The 25,418-nt window shown below is 44.9% G+C and overlaps 1 protein-coding gene across 8 annotated transcripts in view; it reads left to right on the forward strand.

Annotated features, from left to right (window-relative positions):
• Positions 1–25,418, forward strand: part of fam126a (family with sequence similarity 126 member A) — a 131,894-nt gene that overhangs the window by 87,260 nt on the left and 19,216 nt on the right. For all 8 annotated transcript variants that reach the window (XM_038797424.1, XM_038797425.1, XM_038797420.1 and 5 more), the window contains 2 exons: positions 3,793–3,909; positions 4,856–4,943. In XM_038797424.1, coding sequence (XP_038653352.1) covers positions 3,793–3,909; positions 4,856–4,943 — 205 coding nt within the window. The remainder of the gene's footprint in view (positions 1–3,792; positions 3,910–4,855; positions 4,944–25,418) is intronic.

A 25,418-nucleotide genomic window follows, 5' to 3' on the forward strand; every position in this document is an offset into this window, starting at 1 on the left:
ATTTGATAAAGGACGGAGACAAAAATAGGAAACTATAGGTCAGTTAGTCTAATATCAGTCATTGGAAAAAGTGCTGATATTGATTAAGGAGATAGAAGCAGGACATTTAGAAAATCATAGATCAGGAAGAGTCGACATGGTTTGTGAAAGGGAACAGTGTTTGCCAAATTCATTGTAGAGTTCTTTGAGGATGCAACCAGCAGGATTGATAAAGGGGAACCAGTAGATGTTGGATTTGCAAAAGGCATAAAGAAAGGTGAAGGGTTGCTGCATAAAATATGAACTCATCATTTTGGGAAGATATATTAGCATGGATGACGGATTGGCTAATTAACAGGAAATCATATAAGAACATAGAGGTTATGATGGAGCTGTATAACACACTCATTATGACACAGCTAGAGTACTGTGTGCCCTCCTGGTCACCACACTGTAGGAATAACATCATTGCACTAGAAAGGGTGCAGAGGAGATTCACTAGGCTATTATTGTCTGGGATGGGACATTTCAGCTATAAAGACAGGCTGAGTTTGTTTTCCTCGGAGCAGAGAAGAAGGAGGGGGAGACCTGACTGAGGTGTATAAAATTATGAAGGACATGGGGTAGATTGGAAGAAACTTGTCCCCTGAGTAGAGGGGTCAATAACCAGTGAGCATAGATTTAAGGTAAGGGACAGGAGATTGAGAGGATTTGAAGAAAACCTGAAACTCGCTGCCTGAAAAGCTGGTGGAGGTGGGAACCGTCACAACATTTAAGAAGCATTTAGATCTGCACTTGAAGCGCCAACGAATACATGGCTACTGGCCGTCCAAGTGCTGGAAAGAGTAATTAGAACAGATAGGTGCTTGATGGCTGGCATGACTTAATGGGCCGAAGGGCCTCGTTCTGTGCTGTAAAACACTGTGTACAATTTTCCCATATGTTGGATCAGGCGAGAAAAACTCTAACTTGCTGGCTTTGTAGATGCCTTTCCTCACCTTATTTAGCAGCATTGAATGGTGGTCAGGCCTAAACATGCCAGCAGAGCCAGGATTCTGAAATTGGGGCGCTTTTGTTTAAAGACCTGACAAAGATCGGACCCGACAAAGATCTGATCCCACTCGCAGGCATCTGGCCACTCCAACATACAAAAGTGTTTTTCAAACTTTTTATCCCCCGGCACCCATTTTTACCAACCGGCCGACCTTTGCAACCCACCATTTTAGTTTACCTTTCGTACGACAGGTGAATCTGCTTAGTCCTCCCAATCTAACTCCAATCAGGTTTACAGGAGGAGAGGGCAATCGACCTATCAGGTGCAAGAGTTGAGCCAGTTCCATTGTGCTGTCTTCATCTTTGTGAGGATGGAAAATCCAACTTCGCACATTCATTGAAAAGATCATTGGGCTAATTCCTGTAATAAATGCTTTGTCCTTTGAAGAAATATTGGGTCCAAATTGATTCGAGGTTAGAAGAATGAGAAGTGATTATCTAATATTCTGAGCGGACATGATCGGGTCAATACTGAAGATGTTTCCTTGGGGGAAATCCAAAACTAGAGGCATTGTTTAAAATATGGGTCTTCCATTTCGGGCAGAGATGAGGATGCATTTATTTTCTGAGGGTCGAAAGTCTTCGAAATTCTCATGCCCAGTGAACAGTGGAGGCTGGGTCATGAGAACATAAGAACTAGGAGCAGGAGTAGGCCATCTGGCCCTTCGAGCCTGCTCCGCCATTCAATGAGATTATGGCTAATCTTTTGTGGTCTCAGCTCCACTTTCCGGCCTGAACACCATAACCCTTAATCCCTTTATTCTTCTAAAAACTATCTTTATCTTAAAAACATTTAATGAAGGAGCCTCAACTGCTTCACTGGGCAAAGAATTCCATAGATTCACAGCCCTTTGGGTGAAGAAGTTCCCCTAAGCTCAGTCCTAAATCTACTTCCCCTTATTTTGAGGCAATGCCCCCTAGTTCTGCTTTCACCCTCCAGTGGAAACAACCTGCCCGCATCTATCCTATCTATTCCCTTCATAATTCTATATGTTTCTATAAGATCCCCCTCTCCCGCATTCTTCAAAATTCCAAATGACTGCCAATCCCCCCCTCCTGCAAGCAAAAATATTTTATAATTGTCATTACTTCGGGTATTGATTGTTCAAGATATAAAAATCCAGCTTTTTTTCTTTCTGTACCTGATTGGACACGGCATTCACCCATTAATTTACACTATTACAAATATGAGGTTTATGGTGGTGGGGGAGGGGGGGTTCTGGAGCATAGCTTATCGGCATTTCTATTTGGATCCAAGGTTAGAGAAAGTTGGCTAGAGGAAGGGATTTCTAATTGTCCTCACTGAAATTTCCTTTGAGAGTAGAAATTATCCATCTGGAAAAGAAAAAATGAGCGGAGCATAGTTTTAGACTGGTGGTCCTGGATAATGAAGTGTCCACTTGGGATAGTGTAAAGTATAACCATGGCAAGGGGATTTTCTATCATGGTAGAATTTTAATGGGGGATCTTTTCTGTCATTTTAAACTTAGGTTGCCTAAATTCTGCTTGGTCAATGCAGCTTTTAGTTTGTTATGATAAAAGTCTTTAAAATTCGCAATCTTGTGTGATCATTTCAGTCATCGACTGGAACTGTGAAAAAATGTGATCAGTCTCTTTAAAAGTCACCATAGTCCCAGATGACCATAGGCTGCTTTTCCCTTTGATGGGGAGAGCTGACTAGTGGTGATTTAACCTGAGGATCACCACACCTCGGGTGAGTGGCAAGGTTGAGAAGGCGAGGCCTTCATGAATAACCTCAGCCGGTACAGGAATCGAACCTGCACTGCTGGCCTCGTTGTACATCACTGTCTAGTCAACTGAGCTAAACCCGCCCCTCAGTCCCGCGGGGGATCGCAACAACACTTCTCTCTTGGTCTTTGTGGTCCTTCAGTTTGGCTAAGGAGATGCGTGTCCTGTTCATTTCGATGTTGGATGTCTGATTTTCCTTGCTGTGACTTTGAACCACTTGTAACACATACATTGAAATGAAATCAATGTCTATAGGAAAACCTAATCAATGGCAAATATCATTAGATGCCTTGTAGTAGCAGAATCTGGAAAATTGAGAAACATGTAACTATTTGAAAGACATTTTTAATAAGTGAAGAACTTTTTTGGCATTCATCCCAAGTGTATGTTATTGAGCTTTTGATGGTATTTCCAGTGTGGATGATGCATTTTGTCTAACATGCTCGAGAGCTTAATTACTGTACTGTCATTTCCAACTTCAGAGCTATCATTTGTATATTTTTAAAACCCCGTTGTGCTGAAATGGCGTCATAATTTAATAATTAGACTAAGCCCAGGGTGGTAATGTCATGCATACATGACAGGGCAGTGAGACCGTGAAAGATCCATTGAATCAGCACAAAGGCAGTAAAATAGTGTTGCGAATTGGGGTAGAAATCTGAATTACTATCTTCACTGAGTTGAAACTGAACGTTTTTCAGAGACTAACATTGTCATCAAAGATTTGAATCTTTTTTTTCCTAAACGTTATCAGATGATGCAGTCCATTATTTGGAATATATTTATTCATTGTTATCATGAGCACTTCAATTACCAAATCATACCAATTGGCTTTTCAATGACCGAATGTCCATGTGTCTGTGACCATTTGTATTTTGCTTAACATATTATGATCATTTGCCTAGCATTTCACATGTGGGAGTGGAGGGTAGGAGATTTCTTTTCAAAAAAGAATGTACATTTTTTAAATGTTTGCACTTGTGTAATGCATAACTACTATTTCATTTACAGAATATGTATCAGTGGGTATCCAAGGAAGTTGCAGAAGAAATACAAAGATGTTGATAATAGAATACCCGTCTCTCCTGAGTTTATGGTACACATGTTAACATCTATTTATTATGCTATGTAAGTATAAATATTGCATTTAATCTTTTGAGTTGCTTAATAAGCTGTTTTAAAAGTGCAAAGTATGCTGGATTTAACAGTTGACTAATTAAATAGGAGCAGGCAATTCAGTCATTCAATAAGATCATGAATTATCTAATTGTGGCCCGTACTCCACTTTCCTGCCTGCCCCCATAACCCTCGATACCCTTTGTTGGTCAAAAATCTTTCTAACTTGCCCTTGGATGCATTCATAACCTATCCTCCACTGCTCTCTATGGAAGAGAATTCCAAAGGTCAGCAATCTTCTGAGGAAAGGTTCTCTCATCTCCGTCTTAAATGGTGACCACCATTTTAAGCTGTGTCCCCCTGGTTCTAGATACTCCCACAAGGGGAAAACACCCTTCCAGCATAGAATCCATTCTAGAATTCCTACTATGCATAAGGAGGCTGTTCGGCCCATTGAGTCTGTACCAACTCAGCAAAGGAGCACCCCGCCCATAGGGAAAACAGATAAACTCCACTCCCAAGGTTGGAATTGAACCAGGGTCCCTGGTGCTGTGAGGTGGCAGCGCTAACCACTGGACCACCGTGCCACCATGTTGCCATTCCATCCATTCAATTATCCATCCCCTCAACCCTACCCTTCTTTGTTATTCTATTGTTCCAGAGATGGATTACTTTGATGGATTACCATATTAGAGGGGTTTTTTTTTGGCAGTCTTTTTAGGATATCTTCTTCACTGCAAACATGCGCAAGAGTTCCGGTGCCATCATTCAGAATTTAAACATCCAAGATGTGTGAAAAAAAAAGCGCTTTTTGCATGTCAGACTTTGAATAAATTTCAATACTTCCTCACTATTTGCATAAATTATGTATCTATTAATCATCGATACTGCAATGTAGTTGAGCAGAATAATTGCTTTGACAGTGCATACAATTTGAAAAGTTTTCATGTTTCCTCAGGTATAATGGAGAATGGGACTTGGCTTGCAAAGCATTGGATGATGTACTGTACAGAGCACAATTAGAGATGTTTCCAGAACCTTTACTGGTGGGTAGTCATCTGTCCCTTTCCAGTTATCATGCCACTCATTATATAAACTAAAATGAAGAGATTTGGAGGTGGGAGGGTGCATGTGTTACTGTTGATAAATTCTCTGAAATTTTGCAGATGCATCTTTCCAATTTTCTTTGCCAAGATTATTGTTGCTGAGTCTCTTTGGTTATAAGATATCAGCGGGGTAGGTAAATGTCATCACAGTTCCAGAAGCCCATGGACTGATTGGTGGTGATTTAACCTGAGGGTCACCACATATCCGAGGGGCTAGATTCTTGAATAACCTCAGCTGGTACAGGAGTTAACCCTGTGCTGTTGGCTCCGCATCGCAGCCCTCCAGCCAACTGAGCTAACCAACCCCCGATAGGGGTAGGTATCTGGCCTGTCAATATTTTGTTTCATGGAGAGTCTTAAGGACTCTACTCTCTTTCTTTCTCCACAGGTGCTGCCAGTCCTCAGTTTGTCCAGCATTTTAGATCAGTTATTGAAACCGACTTAAGAAGGAATGTGGGTCAGATCTGATGGCAACCTTGTTCAATGAATCGTACCATGGCATCCAAGATTCTTCTGCTCATCTCCCCATATAAATTTGCCATGGTTTAATGAGTCATTGTAGCATATCCCAAATGAAAGGATTATGGTTGGGTGGAGGTGAAAGAGGAGAGCATGCTTTATCTCTGAAGGGATTTTGGGAAAAATAATCCGCTAAAATAATCATTTCACAGATAAATTTCGCAGGTCACGTTAACTTATTGAACCACTACTTTTTGGATTATGGCTTCTGGTTGCCTTCTGGATAGTAGAGCAGGTTTTAGATATTGCATAAGGCAATCTTCTGTTACTCCCTTTAAATCATTCAGAATTGAACCACAGCACCACAGATTTGAGCTCCTATCAAGGGGAGAAAAAACTTTTAATTACATATTGGGCATTTGGCTTAATTGGCTGTATTTTGGATGAATAAAAAAATGCACCTATCTTTTACTGAACAGAACTGACTTATCCCAGAATGCCCACTTTCATTCTCCCTTGCATTTAATGAGCACTGAATCAAGAACCTATTTTGTTTTATGGAGGTGCAGATCAAGATGATCCTTTTAGGCTCGTTATTATTCCTAAAATGTAAGAGCGCTCAACATAGTAGAATTGGGCTGCCAGGTCCTTGACAGCATTAGTGGAAACAGATAATTTTGCATACATGAATATAGAATTTGACGACATTAAAAAAAAAACACAATCAAGTTCTATGAAGGCATTTTAAACAGGTTATAATCTCAATTAAACTGCCAAAGAAAATCATTGTGTATTTGCCTGCTGGCATCACCAACAGTAAAGTCTAGGTTTTTGTCTTAAAATTGATCACTGGTAACAAAATATAGAATAATAAACGACCATTCATTACAGTGCAAAAGAACATAAGTAAGAGAGGAAGCCTTAAGGCCACTTGAGCATACTCTACCATGAATAAGTTTGTGATTAATTTGATCTTGGCCTTAACTCCTCTTTTCTGCCTGTTCACCATTCTTAAAAAAAAAAAAGTCCATCTCTGCCTTGAATATACTCTGATTTGGCCTCCATACCTCTGAGGTAGAGAATTTAAGATTTGCCACCTCTTAGACAGACAGAGAAATACAACACAGAACAGGCCCTTCGGCCCACGATGTTGCGCCGAACTTTTGTCCTAGGTTAATCATAGAATTTTGGACAATTTTTCATGGCCAATCCACCCAACCTGCACATCTTTGGACTGTGGGAGGAAACCGGAGTACCCGGAGGAAACCCACGCAGTCACGGGGAGGATGTGCAGACTCCACACATACAGTGACCCAAGTCGAAATCGAACTTGGGACCCTGGAGCTGTGAAGCAATTGTGCTATCCACAATGCTACCGTGCTGTCCTTAAGAAGTTAACCTACACTCCATTATTCTACCCTAATCCATGTACCTATCCAATAGCCGCTTGAAGGTCCCTAACGTTTCCGACTCAACTACTTCCACAGGCAGTGCGTTCCATTCCCCCACTACTCTCTGGGTAAAGAACCTACCTCTGACATCCCCTCTATATCTTCCACCATTTATCTTAAATTTATGTCCCCTTGTAATGGTGTGTTCCACCCGGGGAAAAAGTCTCTGACTCTACTCTATCTATTCCCCTAATCATCTTATAAACCTCTATCAAGACGCCCCTCATCCTTCTCCGTTCTAATGAGAAAAGGCCTAACACCCTCAACCTTTCCTCGTATGACCTACTCTCCATTCCAGGCAACATCCTGGTAAATCTCCTTTGCACCTTTTCCAAAGCTTCCACATCCTTCCTAAAATGAGGCGACCAGAACTGCACACAGTACTCCAAATGTGGCCTGACCAAGGTTTTGTACAGCTGCACCATCACCTCACGGCTCTTAAATTCAATCCCTCTGCTAATGAATGCTAGCACACCATAGGCCTTCTTCACAGCTCTATCCACTTGAGTGGCAACTTTCAAAGATCTATGAACAGAGACCCCGAGATCTCTCTGCTCCTCCACATTGCCAAGAACCCTACCGTTAACTTGAGAGAGGAAATTCCTCCTCGTTTCCAATTTAAATGAAAGGCCCACTCATTATTAAATTCTGTGCCCTAATTCCAATTCCCCATAAGAAGAAATGTCCACTAAGCATCTACCCTGTTGAGCCACCATAGAATCGTTGAATGTTTCAATAAGATTGGTCCTCATTCTTCTAAACTCAAATGAGTAAGTCCAACCTGCTCAAAGCTTCAGCAAAAAAAAACCCTTCATCCAAGGAATTAACCTAGTGAACATTTGCCGAAGTAAGTATGTCCTTTCTTAAGTAAGAAAGCTCTAGGCACAAGTGTTGCCAATGCCCTTGTTGTATCAAGATTTCCTACTTTTACACTCGATTCACCTTGCAAGAAAGGCCAACATTCTACAACTCTGTTCTCACTGGAACGATGGAGGTTGAGGGGTGACCTGATAAGAGGTCTACAAAATTATGAGGGACAGAGTGGATAGTCAGAGGCTTTTTCCCAGGGTAGAGGAGTCAATTACTAGGGGGCATAGGTTTATGGTGCGAGGGGCAAGGTTTAGAGGAGATGTACGAGGCAAGATTTTTTTTATGGAGGGTAGTGGGTGCCTGGAACTCGCTGCCGGAGGAGGTGGTGGAAGCAGGGATGATGGTGACGTTTAAGGACGTCTTGACAAATACATGAATAGGGGGATACGGACCCCGGAAATATAGAAGATTTTAGTTTAGGCGGGCAGCATGGTAGGTGCAGGCTTGGAGGGCCAAAGGGCCTGTTCATGTGCTGTACTTTTCTTTGTTCTTTGTACTAACCTTCCTAAATATCTGCTGTCTGCTATTCTGGCTTTGCCTTTCATGTATGATGATATCACAATCCCTCTGGACTACAGTTTTCTGTCATCCCCGTTGAAATAATATTTTGATTTTCTATACTTTCTACCAAAGTGGATGATCTCTGATTTTCCTCATTTCCTCATTCCTCAAGTTTCCCACTTTCTATTCCCTTTCAGACTCTTTGGACTGAATTTTCAAAGGGGGCCAGGAATCTGATAGCTGGATGAATTCTGAGACATGGCCTTGAGTCTGAACTGTGTTTCTTATATGACTATTTTACAAAGTAAATAGACTGACTGGGCAGGAGGGGAGGCAAGCTCAGTGCCCAGTTAGCAGTGCTATGGGTCTCTGGAAGCTGCATGCCTGGCACCAGCAGCAAATACAAATGGCAGCCATGTTGGGGGCTGCCACTGCTTTCCTGAGGAGAACAGGCAGCTCAGGAGCATAAAGACAGCACCACATTGCCATGGATACCAAGTGTTGAAATACAGCACTTGACCCAATTCTAGCTGATCTATAGATGGAAATTGACTGCCCCGTGACAGCCCCACAAGCTGTGAAAGCCAATGCACCAGACTTCAGCTTTGTCTGGGCGAAAAATTGAAAATCCTTTTCTGATCTGGAGAGGCCACTTAACCATCTCCATAATGGACTTTTACTCCTCAGTGAATTCCTTCCCCTGCTACAGGCCCTTTGAAAACTACCCCAAAGGCAGTGCAATCCTGTGCTGCCCTTCAGGAATGCAATTTTCAAATCATGTTCGCACCCGTTGTTGCTCCCATTAAGCAATTAAATCATGTCTATTGTGTCTTCTTGACAACTTCCTTTCCCACCCATCCTTTCACCCAAGTCATTACATGCCCTGTGGCACCCCATCTAGTTGCAGTTTGTTAACCTGAAAATGGTCCATTTATTTTAACTGTTTTCTACGAGCTATTGTTTTCCTCAAAGAACTCCAAATCAGTCAAAATTTATTTCCCTTTCATGAATACATATTATATTGACTTTGTTCGTCTCTCTTGTTTCATTGAATGTGCAGTTTTTTGGGTTCTGCCTGAACTTTTCCACCATCCCTGAAACCACATATTTTAAGATCATAGGGCACAGGCCATAAGGTCCAGTTCACCTGTTGGTCTTTAGTCCCATAGGTTTTCATAGTACACTTTCTCTAGTGATGGTGGTTGTTTTAAGTTTCTCCTTTTGTCCCTTGATTTACTTCTTTTATTGGGTTGTTTTTGTGTCTTTTACCATAAAGCTGAATTGTTCAAAGTAACTGTCATTTTTTTATTTCATGTGATTAATTCCCCCAGTCTCTTAAGAGACCACCAACATTTGGACTTTGGTGCGGCGGTATGAAGTAGCGGCTGCATCTCGGGTGGCTCCTGCCCAGGATCCGGCACTTGGGCTTATCTGCCCAATCACAAGAATTTTTAAAAAACAGGACTTTTCAGGCAGTGAAACTGACCACAAAGAAAACGATGTTGAAACTAACATCGAAGAGGGACAAGAGGGGTGAAATTGCAAACGTCCAGCCGGAGCAACGGGGCATCAAAGATGGCAGAGGAGACGGTCATGCCCATCATTGTAGACATGATGGCAGGGGTGACAGCCAAAGAAATTTGGTGAAGAAATGGATGAGCACTTCAAGAAACATGGTCAGGAATTGAAGGCTTTATTTAAAACCACGGTGGAGGAAGCTTTGCGCCCAGTAAGGGAGCAACTGTGCGAAACAATTAAAGTATAGACATTCAGGGAGAGTAATTTAAATATGTGAAGCAGGTCTTTTCCCAGCATGAAGACAGACTTGCATCCATTGAGACTGAGATGGCGATCTTCAGAGATGGGAACAAGGGCTTCAGGGCGAAGCTGGATGACTTAGAAAATATGTCCAAGTGCATGAACCTGAGGCTGGTGGGTCTATCCGAGGGAGTTGAGGGTGCAAGGTCAACCGAATACTTTGTTGCAAAGTTCTCCCAATGGATGAGCGGTGGTGAGGTATTTGCTGTGCCAGAGCATGATTGGGCACAGGGCCTTGAGGCAGAAACCATGACTGAATGAGCCACCTTGAGTAGTGATCATTCGGTTTCATAGTTTTCAGAGAAAGGAGCGGGTCCTGGAATGAGCCAAGAAAGCCTGGAATATCAACTGGGATGGCAATATGGTAAGGATTTACCAGGGCATTGGCACGGATCTGGTGAAACGACGGGCGGCCTTCAACAAGATTAATACGGTTCTGTTTAATAGAAGAGTGAGATTTGAGGTTGTGTACCCAGCAAAATTTAAGGGGTCACGTGACTGAAGATTTCTATTTTGAAACTGCTGAGCAGATGGAAGACTTGATCAAAGATTGTGGTCTCGACACGGCTTGAGGGGTGCAGTGGTCGGTTGGGATGTTAATATTTTACTGCTTTTATGGTTCACGTTCATGCTGTTAAGATGTTAAGTTGAGTTATTGGTGGAGATGTTTGGATGGGTGGTAAGCGACACCTTACAAGGATGGTCACCTGGAATCTGGGGGGCCCAGCCAAAAAGTTTTTTTTTTTTTTGCTCATTTAATGAACTTGGGAGCCGATGTGACATTCCTCCAGGAGGTCCACATGTGCGAGCAAGATCAGACGTGGCTTTGGAAGGCTTGGGTGTGGCAAGTTTTTCATTCGGGGTTTGACGGCAGGGCCCAGGGGGGTTGGCGATCCTTTAAGGGTCCGGTTTCGTTCAGAGAAGGTATAAGCAGATGCGGGAGGGAAATATGTTCTAGTAATGGGGGTGTTAGAAGGGATACTGGCGGTGTTGGTGAATGTGTGCTCCCCGAATTGGAGTAATACAATGTTCATGAAACAATTGCTGGCAAGCGTATCAGATCAAGCCACCCATCAGCTTATTATGGGAGGAGACTCTAATTGTGTGCTGGACACAAGGGTAGATCGTTCTGGGCCAAGATCACTGGCCCCGAGGGGTATGAAAAAGCATTAATTGCTTTTATGGAAAAAAACAGGGGTGGGTGGGCAGACTCTTGGCGGTTTGGTCACCTGGGGGGAAAAAAGAGTCCTTGTTCTTCTCCGTACACCTGTTTATTCCAGGATTGACTATTTTATAACCAGCCAATCGCAAATGGCGATGGTCATCATAAAATACTTTTTAAAAAGTATTTTATTCAAGATGTTTTCATATAAACAAACAAAATCAGAAGAAAAATCATACAACATTATAAACAACCAGCACTGACTTCCCCCCCCCTCCCCGGCTTACCTAATACCGCCCCTTCTCCCATCCTGCCTTCCCCATTTTTTAACCCTTTGTTCCCCCCCCCCCCCCCCCCCCCCCCCCTTTGATTACTCTTCAATCTTCCTTAAAGAAATAAATAAATGGGTTCCACCTCTGAATGAACCCATCAACTGATCCCCTCAGGGCGAACCTCACTGCCTTCTGCCTCAGGAATTCCACTAGGTCGCACACCCACATCCCCACTTTCAGCGGCTCTCACTCCACCTGAGCAAAATCCGTCTCTGGGCTATCAGGGAGGCAAAGGGCAAAACATCGGCCTCTCTCACCCCCTGAACTCCTGGGTCTTCCGACACCCGAATGTCACCATCTCTGGACTCAGCCACCTTTCCCCGCAGCACCTCAAACATTACACTGCAAACTCCTGTCAGAACCCCCTCCGCTTCGAACTTGCCCAAAACATGTGGACGTCATTTCCAAGCCCCAGGCGCCCCGCCTACACCTATCCTCTACCCCCTCAAGAAACCTACTCATCCGTGCTACCGTCATATGAGTCCTATGGACAACTTTAAACTGAATGAGGTTTAACCTCGCACGCAGTGAGGATGCATTCACCCTTCGCAAGGTCTTAGCCCACGTCCCAGCCCCCACCTCCTCTCCTAGCTCCTCCTCCTCCCCCCACCAGGGCCACCTTCCAGTCCATCAGCTCCTTGTAGACCTCGGACACCTTCCCTTCCCCTATCTCATTTTTCGACAGTACCAGAGGCGGCAGCCCAGGAAAGGACGGCACCTCTCTCTTAACAAATCACTCAATCCCTGCCTGCCGCCACCCCTGAAACCTCGCACCCTCCAACCCCAAATGCTGCCTCCACTGCCCCCACAGCATTAAGGCCGACACCACCACTGGGCTCATGGCGAGAACGGCAGGGGTGACGACAACAAAGCCCTTAAACTCATTCTCCTGTATGAAACTGCCCCATGCCGTCCCCTCCCCCACGGCCAATTTCTTAATTATGACTTCGCTGCCCAGTAGTAGTTAAACATGGCAACATCAGCCCCCCTCGCCCCACTCCAAGAAAGCCCACCTGACCCACGGGTTCATCCCCGCCCACACAAACCCAGAAATCAGTGCATTAACCTTTTTGAAGAACGCCTTCGGGATGAAGATTGGGGATGAAGATTGGGAGGTTCTGAAGCACGAACGGAAACATTGGCAGTACTGTCATTTTCGCTGTCTGCACCCATCCCAACAGCACATCCCACCTCTTAAAGTCCCCCCCCCCCCTTTATTTGCTCCACCAACTGAGTCCAATTCAGCTTGTGCAGCTGCGCCCAGCCCTGTGTCACCTGGATGCCCAAGTACCTAAAGTTCACCCCCACTACCTTGAACGGTAGGTCGCCTAATTTCCTCTCCTGCCCTTTAGTCTCAATCTGAACATCTCGCTCTTTCCCATATTCAACTTTTACCCAGAGAACCATCCAAATTCCTCCAAAATCTCATATATGTCCCCAATACTGTCCAATGTATAGCAGCAGATCGTCTGCATACAGCGAGACCCTAAGCTTAGGCACCCCCCCCCACAGCGCAATCCTTCTCCAGTCCCCGACACCCTAAGCGACCTTGCCAGCGGCTCTATCGCCAAAGCAAAGAGCAATGGGTTGAGCGAACATCCCTGCTTTGATCCCCAATGCAGCCCAAAATATTTCCAACTCGGTTCATCTGCATACTTGTGACCAGTGCCTTGTACAGCGACCGATCAGTTCCCAGCCTGCCCAGAAAACGCCACATCCCCCCCCCCACCCCCACGCGCTAGCCGGGGACACTGAAAATGTAAAATGCCTCAAACATGCCATTCAACCTCTCCGGGTCCAACACCATCCTATCCTTATCGTCCTTAACTCGGCCAATCTCCCTCGCTTCCTCTGCTGGCGGGTCTGCACCTTGCTCATCTTCTCACCGTACTCATGTACTGACCCTCCGTAACTGGCCCACCGCTTCCCACGTGGACACAAACCTAAACCCAATCTGGAGCCCCTCCTTCAACAGCCCTGTCTCCGGAAAGTCTCCAAATTCCTCCTGTTCACACGCAGGATCCCATCTACCAGCCTTGCCGTCTCCACCCGCTCCGCTTTCTCCCTATGCGCCCAAATTGAAAAACTCCCAGCTAACCACCGCCTTGAGCACCTCCCATAATAATATAATAATCTTTATTGTCACAAGTAGGCTTACATTAACACTGCAATGGAGTTACTGTGAAAAGCCCCTAATTGCCACATTCCGGCGCCTGTTTGGGAGCATTGAGGGAGAATTCAGAATGTCCATTTCACCTGACAGCATGTCTTTCGGGAATTGTGGGAGAAAACCGGAGCACCCGGAGGAAACCCACGCAGACACTGGGAGAGCATGCAAATTGCACACAGACAGTGACCCAAGCCGTGAATTGAATCTGGAACCCTAGAGCTGTGAAGCAGCAATGCTACCACTGTGCTACCATGCTGCCCCATAGTGTGGCGGCCCTGACTCCCCCCGTGTCATTTAGCTCCATGTACTCCCAAATAGCAGCCCTCACCTGCTCGCACATCTCCTTATCCTCCAACTGTCCAGCCTCCACTGTGGGCACTGGGTCCCCCCACGGTCCACTCGCAAATCCACCCAGTACAGCGCATGACCAGACTCTGCAATTGACGAATACTCAAAGTCAACCACCTCCGCCAGCAACACCTTGTCCAACGTTAAAAAGTCAATCCAGGAGTACACCCGGTGCACGTGGGGAAAAGTATGAAAATTCCGTTACTCTCATTCTCCCAAACCTCCATTGGTCCACCTCCCCACACCTCCATGTCCTCACTAAACCCCTTCAGCTCCTTGGCCACTGCCGACACCTTCCCTGACCTCTGGCTCCGTCCAAGTTCAGCTCTTTCACTGTATTAAAATTCCCCCATGATCAACCATTATGAGTCCAAATCAGGAATCTGCCCCAGCACCTGTCTCATGAAATCTACATCATCCCAATTCGGTGCGCAAACATTTCACAGGACAACCAGTAACCTCTCCAGCTTGACACACCATTACAAAATGGCCACCCACCTCATCTTCATATTCAGTCCCATCCTTTCCTCAACCTTCTCTGGTCCCCTATCTTTAAGTGTGTCACCTGCAGGAAGGCCACGTCCGCCATCACACTCCTCAGGTGCGCGAACACACGTGACTGTTGACTGGCCTATTCAGCCCCCTCACGTTCTGTGTGACCAGCCTGGTCGGGAGGCTCCCCACACTCCTCCCCTGCCGATCAGCCATACCCCTTTTTGGGGCCAGCCCTGGGCTGTGTCACATGATCTTCAGGCCCAACCTCGGATGTCCACCGTCATCGGTCCTGTTCCAACTGCGCTACATCAGCGCCACCAACAGTTACAAGAGGCCCTTGAAACTCTGCTAGAGTTGGATGAAATCAAGTAGGCGATTAAACTGAAGCAGTTGGGGAAGGCATCAGGACCTGACAGATTCCTTGTGGAATTTTACAAAAAATTGATTTACCTATTGCCCCTCTATTGTTCGGGATGTTTAGGGACTCCTTCGAGAAAGGCATTTTGCAACTGACACTGAGGCAGGCTTCAATTTATCTGCTCTTGAATAAAGACGAGGATCCCTGAGACTGTGGGTTGTATCATCCAATCTTCCTATTAAATGTGGACGCAAAGCTGTGAGCTAAGGTGCTGGCATTAAGACAGGAACCTTGCCTGCCAGAGGTGGTGGAGAAAGACCAAACCGGTTTTGTTAAGGGCCGGCGGTTGACAGCGAATGTGAGACGACTATCAAATCTGGTGCTTGCTCCAGGGGAGGGTTGGGTCCCAGAGATCATTGTCATAATTCTAATAATCTTTATTGTCACAAGTAGGCTTATATTGACACTGCAATGAAGTTACTGTGAAAAGCCACTAGTCGCCACATTCCAGCGCCTGTTCGGGTACACGGAGGGAAAATTCAGAATACCTAATGGCATGCCTTTTGGGACTTATGGAAGGAAACCGGAGCACCCGGAGGAAACCAACGCAGACACTGGGAGAACGTGCAGATACCACACAGTGACCCAAGCCGGGAATCGAACCTGGGACCCTGGAGCTGTGAAGCAACAGTGCTAACCACTGGTACCCGACACGGAGAAGGCGTTTGACCGGGTAGAGTGGGATTATCTGTTTGCGATTTTGAAAAATTTGAATTTGGGTGGGCTTTGGCATGGGTGCGGCAGTCATATACGGCTCCATTTGCCAGTGTTTGCATTAACAAAGTGAATTCCGACCCCTTCCGTCTTTACCAGGGTATCAGGCAGGGATGTCCATTGTCGCCTTTGCTGTTTGCAATAGTCATGGCCTGGAGGTCCTCGAATGGGGGAGGAATATTTCTATTTTTATGGAGGGGTGGATGGTAGATGCAATTGGTGTCTGGGGGGCCTGGCATATCATGCACAAATGTTCTGGTCGTGCTGAAAGCTGGCGGACTTCTGGATGTCCTTTTTTAAGACTGTTGGCAATCCTGAAAATTTGGGTTGGACTCTTGCCCATTGGTGATTTTGGGGGTTCAGTTCCACGGGAACTCCGGATGGGGGCGGGTGCAGACCTGGCATTTGCCTCATTGGTGACAAGGAGGCTGGATCCTCATGGTCTGGAGGTCGATTACATCCCCAAACACCTCGGCATGGCTGGGCGACTTGGTGGCATTTTTACATCTCGAGCCGGTTAAGCTTACCGTAAGAGGGTCAGTGGAAAGGTTTTTACTGCAGATGGCGGCCATTTATGTTGTACTCTAAAGAGTTGGTCACTGTTAACTGTTGTTGGGGTGGGGGGAGGGGGGGGAGGATGCATGGGAGAGACTTAAGTTTTGCGTTTGTAAGGGTCGTAAAAGCAGCTAGTTTGTGTCTTAACAAAATGGTTCAATGAAGTACCTGAGTCTGCTGGTTCTTAACATCAAGCCCACTAATTTCAAACATTCTCTAGTTAAGATTTGAATACTTGTAATGCAGCAAAGTGGTGGCCATCCTTTTGTTTCTGATGGAAAGAGACTCATAAATTACAAGGATATGATTGCAAAAGTTATGATAATGATCCAGCGGAAGGAGCCTGAGCATAAAGTGCAACAACCTGGAATTTATAAGGCTACTCCAAAGCTGGAAGATGAACTGTCCAAAGTTGCCAATACAACAGGAAGCACACATTCCTTATAGCAATGTTTATGAACATGTTTTCAGTTTCATTCACCTCTCTTTATTTTTGTGGCACAAAATTTACAACCAACAATAAACTGTTTGTTTTAAAATGTCCTTTAAAACCATTTTGATATGTATTCCATTGCTTATTTGGAAAATGTCAGGAGACTGACAAATTATATCTAGAAAAACTGTACACCATAAAGAACTGATAGCTTTAAGGAAAGGTAACACGAGGAAAAGATTAATGTGGGCAAAGATGGAATTATTTTGTGGAATAAGAGCAGGAAAGGCATTCCCATAATATAAAGCTGTAAGTAGAATGGTGGACTGAGAAAAGGACTTGCATTTTTGTAGGGCCTTTAACACAGTAAAACGTTGCAAAAAACATTATCAAACAGAATTTGACAGTCGCAAACTATTTTGGAATAGCCTATCAAGCACATAGATTCTGTCTTGTTATGCTCTTAGCGTAGCATAAGCGGCTTCCTTGATGTTCACTCTGACAAAGGAAGGTTCAGACGTGGCGATAACTTAAACACGCTTATTAAATTATTTACAATTCTCCTACTCTGATTCGCCACTACTGTTAATCCTTTTATGGCTACTCACTGACGAACCAATCTGCTGCAATCTATGTGGTGGGTGTGACGTTGAATCAACCCTGTGTCTGTACTCAGTGTCTCCACTGGAAAGAGAAAGATCATGTGTGCTGTGTCCTTTATATATGGGTTGGTGTAATGCCTCCTGTGGTAGTGTCATGTCTGTGTGTATCGTGAATGCCCATTGGTCATGTCCTATCTTACTGACCTATTGGTTGAGTATCTGTGTGTCATGTCTCTGGTGATCCCTCTAGTGTCTAGCTAGTCTACATGTACTTACATTAACCTCTTGTGTATCTACAGTGATGCATATCACCACAGATTCTAAATATCATAAATGAGGAGAGAGGTGGAGAGGTTTGTGTAGTATAATGGCCTGGCATATAGGATTGAGTACAGTACTCCCTGTGTATAATGGCCTGGCATGTAGGATTGAGTACAGTACTCCCTGCGTAGTGATGCAAGGGAACAAGTGACCCAACCCAGGTGTCAGTGGATAGAGCAGTGTGTAGAAGTAGGCATGGAGATGGCTCCTAGAATGGACCTTTTACTCTACTTATGTATATAGTTTCTACATTTGAACTATACAAGACCACAAATACCTTAAAATCTACTGAACTGTGCAGGGTTAGGTTTGATTCCCGTCTTGGGTCACTATCTGTGCTGAGTCTGCGCGTTCTCCCTTGCCGTTCCCCTATGTCTGTGTTGGTTTTCTCCGGGTGCCCAGGTTTCCTCCCACAAGTCCTGAAAGAAGAGCTTGTTTGGTGAATTGGGCATTCTGAATTATCCCTCTGTGTACCCGAACAGGTGCCGGAGTGTGGCGACTAGGGGCTTTTCACAGTAACTTCATTGCAGTGTTAATATAAGCCTACTTGTGACAATAAAGATTATTACCTTACAAACATGGTGCCAGCGACTGAAACAACTCAAAACACAGGCTGCAGAAGAAAATTAAAGATCTGGAAAGCTGAAGGAAAGAAAAATCAAAGTGGTATTCTGACCTGAAAATCACAAGAAGTGAAGGGCAGAAGGAAATCACCAGAGAACAGCGCCAAAGAAAGATTTGGAAGCTGAAGGTAGAAATTAAATCTCACATCCTGCAGAAGACTCTGTTGAATCCCGTGGAAGTCCAGCTTGAATACAGTGTGCAGAGCCAGCCTGTGAAGCAACAATTTAAAATTCCTGTATAACACAAAACCTGAAAACAAAACTAAATAGTGCATTGATCAGAAATTGCTGTTTAGATTGAGGTCTGAAAAGCCTGATTACCGAGTCACCGACTGAAAACCCATGTCAAACTGTTCCAAACAAAGAAAATTAATTGTGACTGAGTAGGCAGAAAAAGCCAAGATCATTGTGTTGAAAGAAAGGAAGTATAACCAGTGAATCCAGGCAGCCATGTTGAAACATTTTAAATGCAGAGAGCGTGAATGCCACTACTGTTGGAGTCCAGCAAATGTGGGAAACCCTTTGTCTTGAAGTTTTGGAAACTTCTTAAAGATGAACCTGCAGTTAAAAAAGAAAATTAACCATGGATCAGAAATCCACTAATCCAAGGCCCATATCAATTATAAAATTGGCGACTTTGGAGAAGGAGATTCTTTGGATACATGAGCTTCTGTCTTTTTATCCAGAACTGAAGCAGAGCAACTGAACATACGGCTTTATTTGGTAGGCCTGATGGTAGAAAATATAAAGCTAGGCAAGAAATCATCCGCAAAATTTGGTTTTAAAAATAATTTGATGTTTCTCAAAATCATTGTAAGGGCAAAATTTAAAAGCAGCCAGGAGAACCTGCACAGAGTGACTGATTACGGTGATCTGAAATAATCAGAGGGATATAACATTTGCAAGAGGGACAGGAGACGCGCTCCGACATGCTTCAAGCGAAGGAAGTTCTAACCCTTGAGAGAGCCATCTGGTTGTCCGGTAATCTGAAATCCGTTTGCAGCTGAGATCGCTATTTCGAGGAGAAAGCAAACTTTGGTACAAAGTAAAACCCACTGGTGAAAGAGCACAAAGAAACAGGGACACTCCAGGGTAAGGGAAGCAGTACTCTAAACGGCCAATAGTTACCATGCCAGCGCTGTGGAGCAAAGCACAACCACCAATGTGATCCATGTCTTGCAGTTTCAACCCAATGCTTTCGATGTAGCTAAATAGGATGCTTGGGGAGTTGGGCAAAGCCAAAGGAAGGATGTGCTGGCCTTGGAAAGGATCCAGAGGAGCATCACAAGAATGATCCCTGCAATGAAGAACTTGTATGAGGAATGGTTGAGGACTCTGGTCTGTACTCATTGGAGTTTAGAAGGATGAGGGGGGAATCTTATTGAAACTTACAGGATACTATGTGGCCTGGATAGAGTGGACGTGGAGAGGATGTTTCCACTTGTAGGAAAAACTAAAACAGAGATGAGGAGGAATTTCTTCAGCCAGAGGGTGGTGAATCTGTGGAACTCTTTGCTGCAGAAGGCTGTGGAGGCCAATTCACTGAGTGTCTTTAAGACAGAGGTAGATAGGTTTTTGATCAAGAAGGGGATCAGGGGTTATGGGGAGAAAGGATGAGAAAAATATCAGCCATGATTGAATGGCGGAGCAGACTCGATGGGCCAAGTGGCCTAATTCTGCTCCTATTTCTAATGGTCTTGTGACTAAGACCTGACTTGGCAGACAACGCTAGCAGTGCAAAGTCGAGCCTGGTAGCAACAAGAGATTAGGAGGAGTCTCTGAGATAGGGAAGACAGATACTTCTTGGGATAAAAGGACACTGCCTCATGAAAATCTGCAAATTGTTTAATGGATGAATTTGTTTATTGTCACGTGTACCAAGGTATAGTGAAAATTATTGTTCTGCACACAGTTCAGACAGATCATTCCATACACGAGAAAAAAAACATAGGGCAAACCTAAGTAAATACAGAGACACAAGCATCGGGTGAAGCATACAGGAGTGTAGTACTACTCAGTTGAGAAGATGTGTAAACAGATCCGATCAGTCCATAAGAGGGTCATTTAGGAGTCTGGTAACAGCAGGGAAGATGTTTTTGAATCTGTTAGTGCGAAGTTGGAAGAGTGAATAAGCTGGGTGGGATGTGTCTTTGATTATGCTGCCCGCTTTCCCAAGGCAGCGGGAGGTGAGATTTTATGGATGGGAGGAGGGTTTCCGTGATGGACTGGGCTGTGTTCGCAACTCTGTAGTTCCTTACAGTCTTGGGCCAAGCAGTTGCTATACCAGGCTGTGATGCAGCCAGATAGGATGCTTTTGATGGTGCGTCTGCAAAAGTTGTGTGAACATGCTGAATTTCCTGAGAAATTCTTGTTGTGCTTTCTTGGTCGTAGTGTCGACGTGGGTGGACCAGGACAGGTTGTTGGTGATGTGTACGCCTAGGAATTTGAAGCTGTCAAGCATCCCATCTCGGCATCATTGATGCAGACAGGGGGGTGTATGATACTTTGCTTCCTGAAGCCAATGACCAACTCTTTAGTTTTGCAGACATTATGGAATGATTGTTGTTGTTGCATCACTCCACTAGGTTCTCTATCTCCCTCCTGTACTCTGACTCATTGTTGTTCGAGATCCAACCCGCTACGGTCGTGTCATAAGCAAACTGGTAGATGGAATTGGAGCCATATTTTGCCACAGTCGTGTGTGTATAGGGAGTATAGTTGGGGGCTAAGTACGCAGCCTGGGGGGCGGAGGGGAGGGGCAGTATTGAGGACTATCGTGGAGGAGGAGGTGTTGTTTATCCTTACTGATTGTGATCTATGGGGCAGAAAGTAGAGGATCCAGTTGCAGAGGGAGGAGCCAAGTCCTAGGTTTTGGAGTTTAGATGTGAGCTAGGCTGGGATTATGATGTTGAAGACGGAGCTGTTGTCAATGAATAGGAGTCTGATGTATGATTCCTTCTTGGCGAGATGCTCCAGGGATGAGTGGAGGGCCGGGGAGATGGCGTCTGCTGTGGACTGGTTGTGCCTGTATGCGAATTGCAGTGGATCTAAGCATTCGGGGACTATGGAGTTGATGTGCCTCATAACCAATCTCTCTAAGCACTTCATAATGATCGATGTCAAGGTGACCAGACAATAGTCGTTGAGGCCTGGTTCTTCCTTGCACCGGTATGATAGTGATCTTGAAGCAGGTGGAGACCTCGGAACGGAGTAAGGAGAAGTTCAAGATGTCTGCTGGTCCGCGCAAGTCTGAGTTTACGACCAGGGACGCCGCCAGGACCTGTCGCTTTCTCAGGGTTCACTTTGAAGAAGGCGTGTCTGAGGCTTCTTGGGCAGTTGACAACAGTTTGATGGTTTCCTTGTCAAACCAAGCATGGAATGCATTGAGTTAATTGGAGAGGGGTACGCTGCTGTCGGCGATTCTACTTGGCTTCACTTTGTAGTCCGTTGTGTTTAAGCCGTGCCACAACCGACGAGAGTCCATGATATTAATTTGTGACTCTAGCTTGGTCTGATATTGTCTCTTGGCATCCCTGATGCATTTGCGGAGGTCATACCTGGATTTCTTGTATAGATCAGGGTTGCCTATCTTGAATGCCTCAGACCTGGCCTTAAGTGGGGGGGTCGATCTCCCGATTTAAGCCATGGTTTCCGGTTGGGGAGCGTACGTACTACCTTCTGTAGCACGCAGTCTTCTACACACTTGCTGATAAAGTCTGTGACTGTGGCAGTGTCAGATGGTAATGGCAACCTAAAACAGGCAATGTACTACCTACGTGACTTTCACTGTATAAATATCACATGGTTTTTCAGTTGGGTAGGTTCCTGCTTCAGAGACCCTCTCTCCAGTAGTGCTGTCCCAATGCGTAGCAAATAAATTATCATTCTGTACTTGTGAGCTCCTGAGATTTTGCATGATAATCTACACCATAACACAATGAGTCGTTCAATGCCATGAATAGAAAAGAGGATTAAAAGCCACTCATATTCCCTAAAAACCTCAGGCTCTGTCAATGCAGGTAAACCTTTTTGAGTCAACCACTCTTCCGACAGTAGTGAAAACAAGATATATGGAAGGGTTATAAGGCCTCCAGACTACCTGAACTTCTGAACCCAAAGACTTGAGGGGGAGATGGAATAGTAGTAATGATGTAATATGTGGGGTAAACTGGGGTAACTTGTGCATGCATCGGCTAAAGACTTGGGTGAGGTGTAGTAAAGGGGTCTGGCAAATAAAGAGTTAAAATGGGACTGAGTACAGTCTCACGCACAGTGATATGAGAGAACATATGACCTGCACATGGGGGTCAGTGTAGTGTTGGGCAGAATTATGTGTCGAAGCAAACATGGAGAGAACTCCTAGCTTGGGCTTTTATTGTACCTCTGTCTGTTGTTTCTTATAGTTGATAAATACTATTGAACTACCTGAGACTACTAATACTGTAACACCTTACAACAGTTTGGTGAGGGAGTACCAGCACTTGGACTGATGATATTTGTAGACCTAATCAGTAATGGAGAATTGATTAAAATGTACATGCAAAAAAGGCCAGACTTGCAGCATTGCAGAGATTTCAGTGGGTTATATGGCTGGTGGAGGTTGAGACATGTGCAGTCATGGATTTTAAAACTAAGGCATTATCAGATTGGAAGCCACTCAATAACTAGAATGGTGATGCATGAATGGGACTTGATTATTTTTGGCGTGCGGGGCATCATTGGCAAGGCCTGTATTTGTTGTCTACCCTCGGTGGTCCTTGAACAGAATAGCTTGCAAGGTTGTTTCAGAGGGCAGTTAAAGATCAACCGCATTGCTGTAGGTCTGGAGTCCCATGTAGATCAGTTAAGGATGTCCAATTACTTCCCTAAAGGTGATTAGTGAACCAAATGCGTTGTTGCAACAAACTATGAAGGTTTAAAGGGGGGTCGCTCCGCTCAGTTGGCTGGACGGCTGGTTTGTGATGCCGAGAGACACCAACAGAATGAGTTTAATTCCCATACTGACTGAGATTATTCATGAAGGACTCTACCTTCTCAAAAGTGCCCTTCGCCTGAGGTTGAACCCTTGGGTTAAATCACCACCAGTCAGCTCTCTCCATAGAATTTCTACAATGCATAAAGTGGCCATTTGGCTCATCGAGTCTGCACTGACCTTCTGAAAGACCACCCTACCGAGGCCTTATCCCCCATAACCCCACCTATTTGGACCAAGCTTTATTGAGACAAAGGAACTGCTAATAGTGCCTTTAGGGACTGAGTGTTAATAGTGGCAAAGGTAGTGTAGCAGAATGTATTAATGGGAGAAAAAGGTATGTGCTCAATGGGAGCAAATCTGAGCAACAAGGCACCATGACGATGTGGGGGAGGGGTGGGGTTGTGTTGGGGACAAGGCAGGGGAATCAAATAATAACAACAAAGCGGAGAGTCAAGATGGAGGGTAAAATTCATATTCTTAAATTTGTTGAACTCGGTGAAGGCTGTACCATGCCTAATTGGAAGATGAATTCTTTCAGTTTGCGTTGGGCATCACTGGAACGTTGCAGCAGGCTGAAGCTGGGTATGAGAGCAAGATGCTGAGTTGAAATGGCAAGAGTTGTCATGCAACGATGTTCCTCAAAGTGGGCACTCAGTCGGTATTGGGAGCAGTGAATACAGTGGACCAAATTTAGAAAAGCTGCAAGTGAAATGCTGCATTACCTGAAAGGAGCTTTTGGTCCCTTGGGATAGTGTTGCGTAAAGGGGCAAGAGTTGCACCTTCTTCAGTTGTATGGGAATGGGATGAAGGGTTGGTGGCGATGGAGGAATGAACCAGGGTGTCGAGGAGGGAGTGGTCCCTGTGGAGTGTGGGCAGGGGGCGGTGTGTTTGATGGTGGCATCATGCTGGAGCTGGCAGAAATGGCAGAGAATCCTTTGAATACAGAGGCTGGTGGGTTGAGAAATGGGGAGAGGGTCCCAGTCATGGCTCTGGGAGTGAGCGACAGTGATGAGGACAGCATTATGGGAGATGAGACAGACACAGTTGACTGTCCTGCCAACCGCAGTGGGGTTGGGGGAACCTTGGTTGAGGAAATAGGCAGACATGTGCGAAGCGCTGTCAAAGGTGAATAATCTAAACCAATGTGGTGCTTGATGGTTTGATAGGATAATAGTTTTATCGTCACCAATGTTGTGACTAGCTTTATATTCCAGATTTATAAATTGAATTTATATTCCACCAGCTACCATAGTGGGATTTAACCTGGGCCTCCAGATTAATATAATAATAATAATAGGCTTGCATTAACACTGCAATGAAGTTACTGTGAAAAGCCCCTAGTCGCCACATTCCGGCGCCTGTTCGGGTACACGGGAGGGAGAATTCAGAATGTCCGAATTACCTAACAGTACGTCTTTCGGAACTTGTAGGAGGAAACCGGAACACCCAGAGGAAATCCACGCAGACACGGGGAGAACGTGGAGACTCCTCAGACAGTGACCCAAGCCGGGAATCGAACCTGGCACCCTGGCGCTGCGAAGCAACAGTCCTAACCACTGTGCTACCGTGCCGCCCACTGTGTCCAAATATATATTATTAGTCCAATGACACTACTATGACGCCATCGCTCTCTTTACGCCCTCCCCACCCTTTGAAGTTATGGGAAATACGAGTATGGAATTCTTTTGAATATTATTCCTTCAAGTCCGAGGAAAGGCAGGTTGCATATTGGTGCTTGTTTGCAAGGATAGAGGTGAAGCGTGGATTTCCTGAAAGGGTCATGGTGGTAGATTTGAATGGGAGGGCCTGGGTCATTTTGAGGCGATCAGCACCTGCTGACATGGCCAGTGTCAGGAAAGTCAGATTTGTTATGAGTCAGGGTTTAGAGAATCCCAAAGTGTATCATGTAGTTCACCTGACCCACAACCTTTAATAGATTGTGGTATGGGGAGCACACGGCTCACTCTACAGGTATGGTACAGCAGAAATGGATGAGTATTTTTTAAAACAAAACGATGTTTATTCTATGAACTCAAGTTAACCTTTTTAAAACAAAGTGAATATCTTAGCAACCATTAATTCAAATACACCCCCCAAAGAATACAACACTAAGTAATCTGTATGCTGTTCTTTTAACATCCAAAAGACTTAACAAACCTTCAAACAGG

The sequence above is a fragment of the Scyliorhinus canicula genome, chromosome 5 (assembly GCF_902713615.1).
Source record: "Scyliorhinus canicula chromosome 5, sScyCan1.1, whole genome shotgun sequence".
Lineage (NCBI taxonomy): Eukaryota > Metazoa > Chordata > Chondrichthyes > Carcharhiniformes > Scyliorhinidae > Scyliorhinus > Scyliorhinus canicula.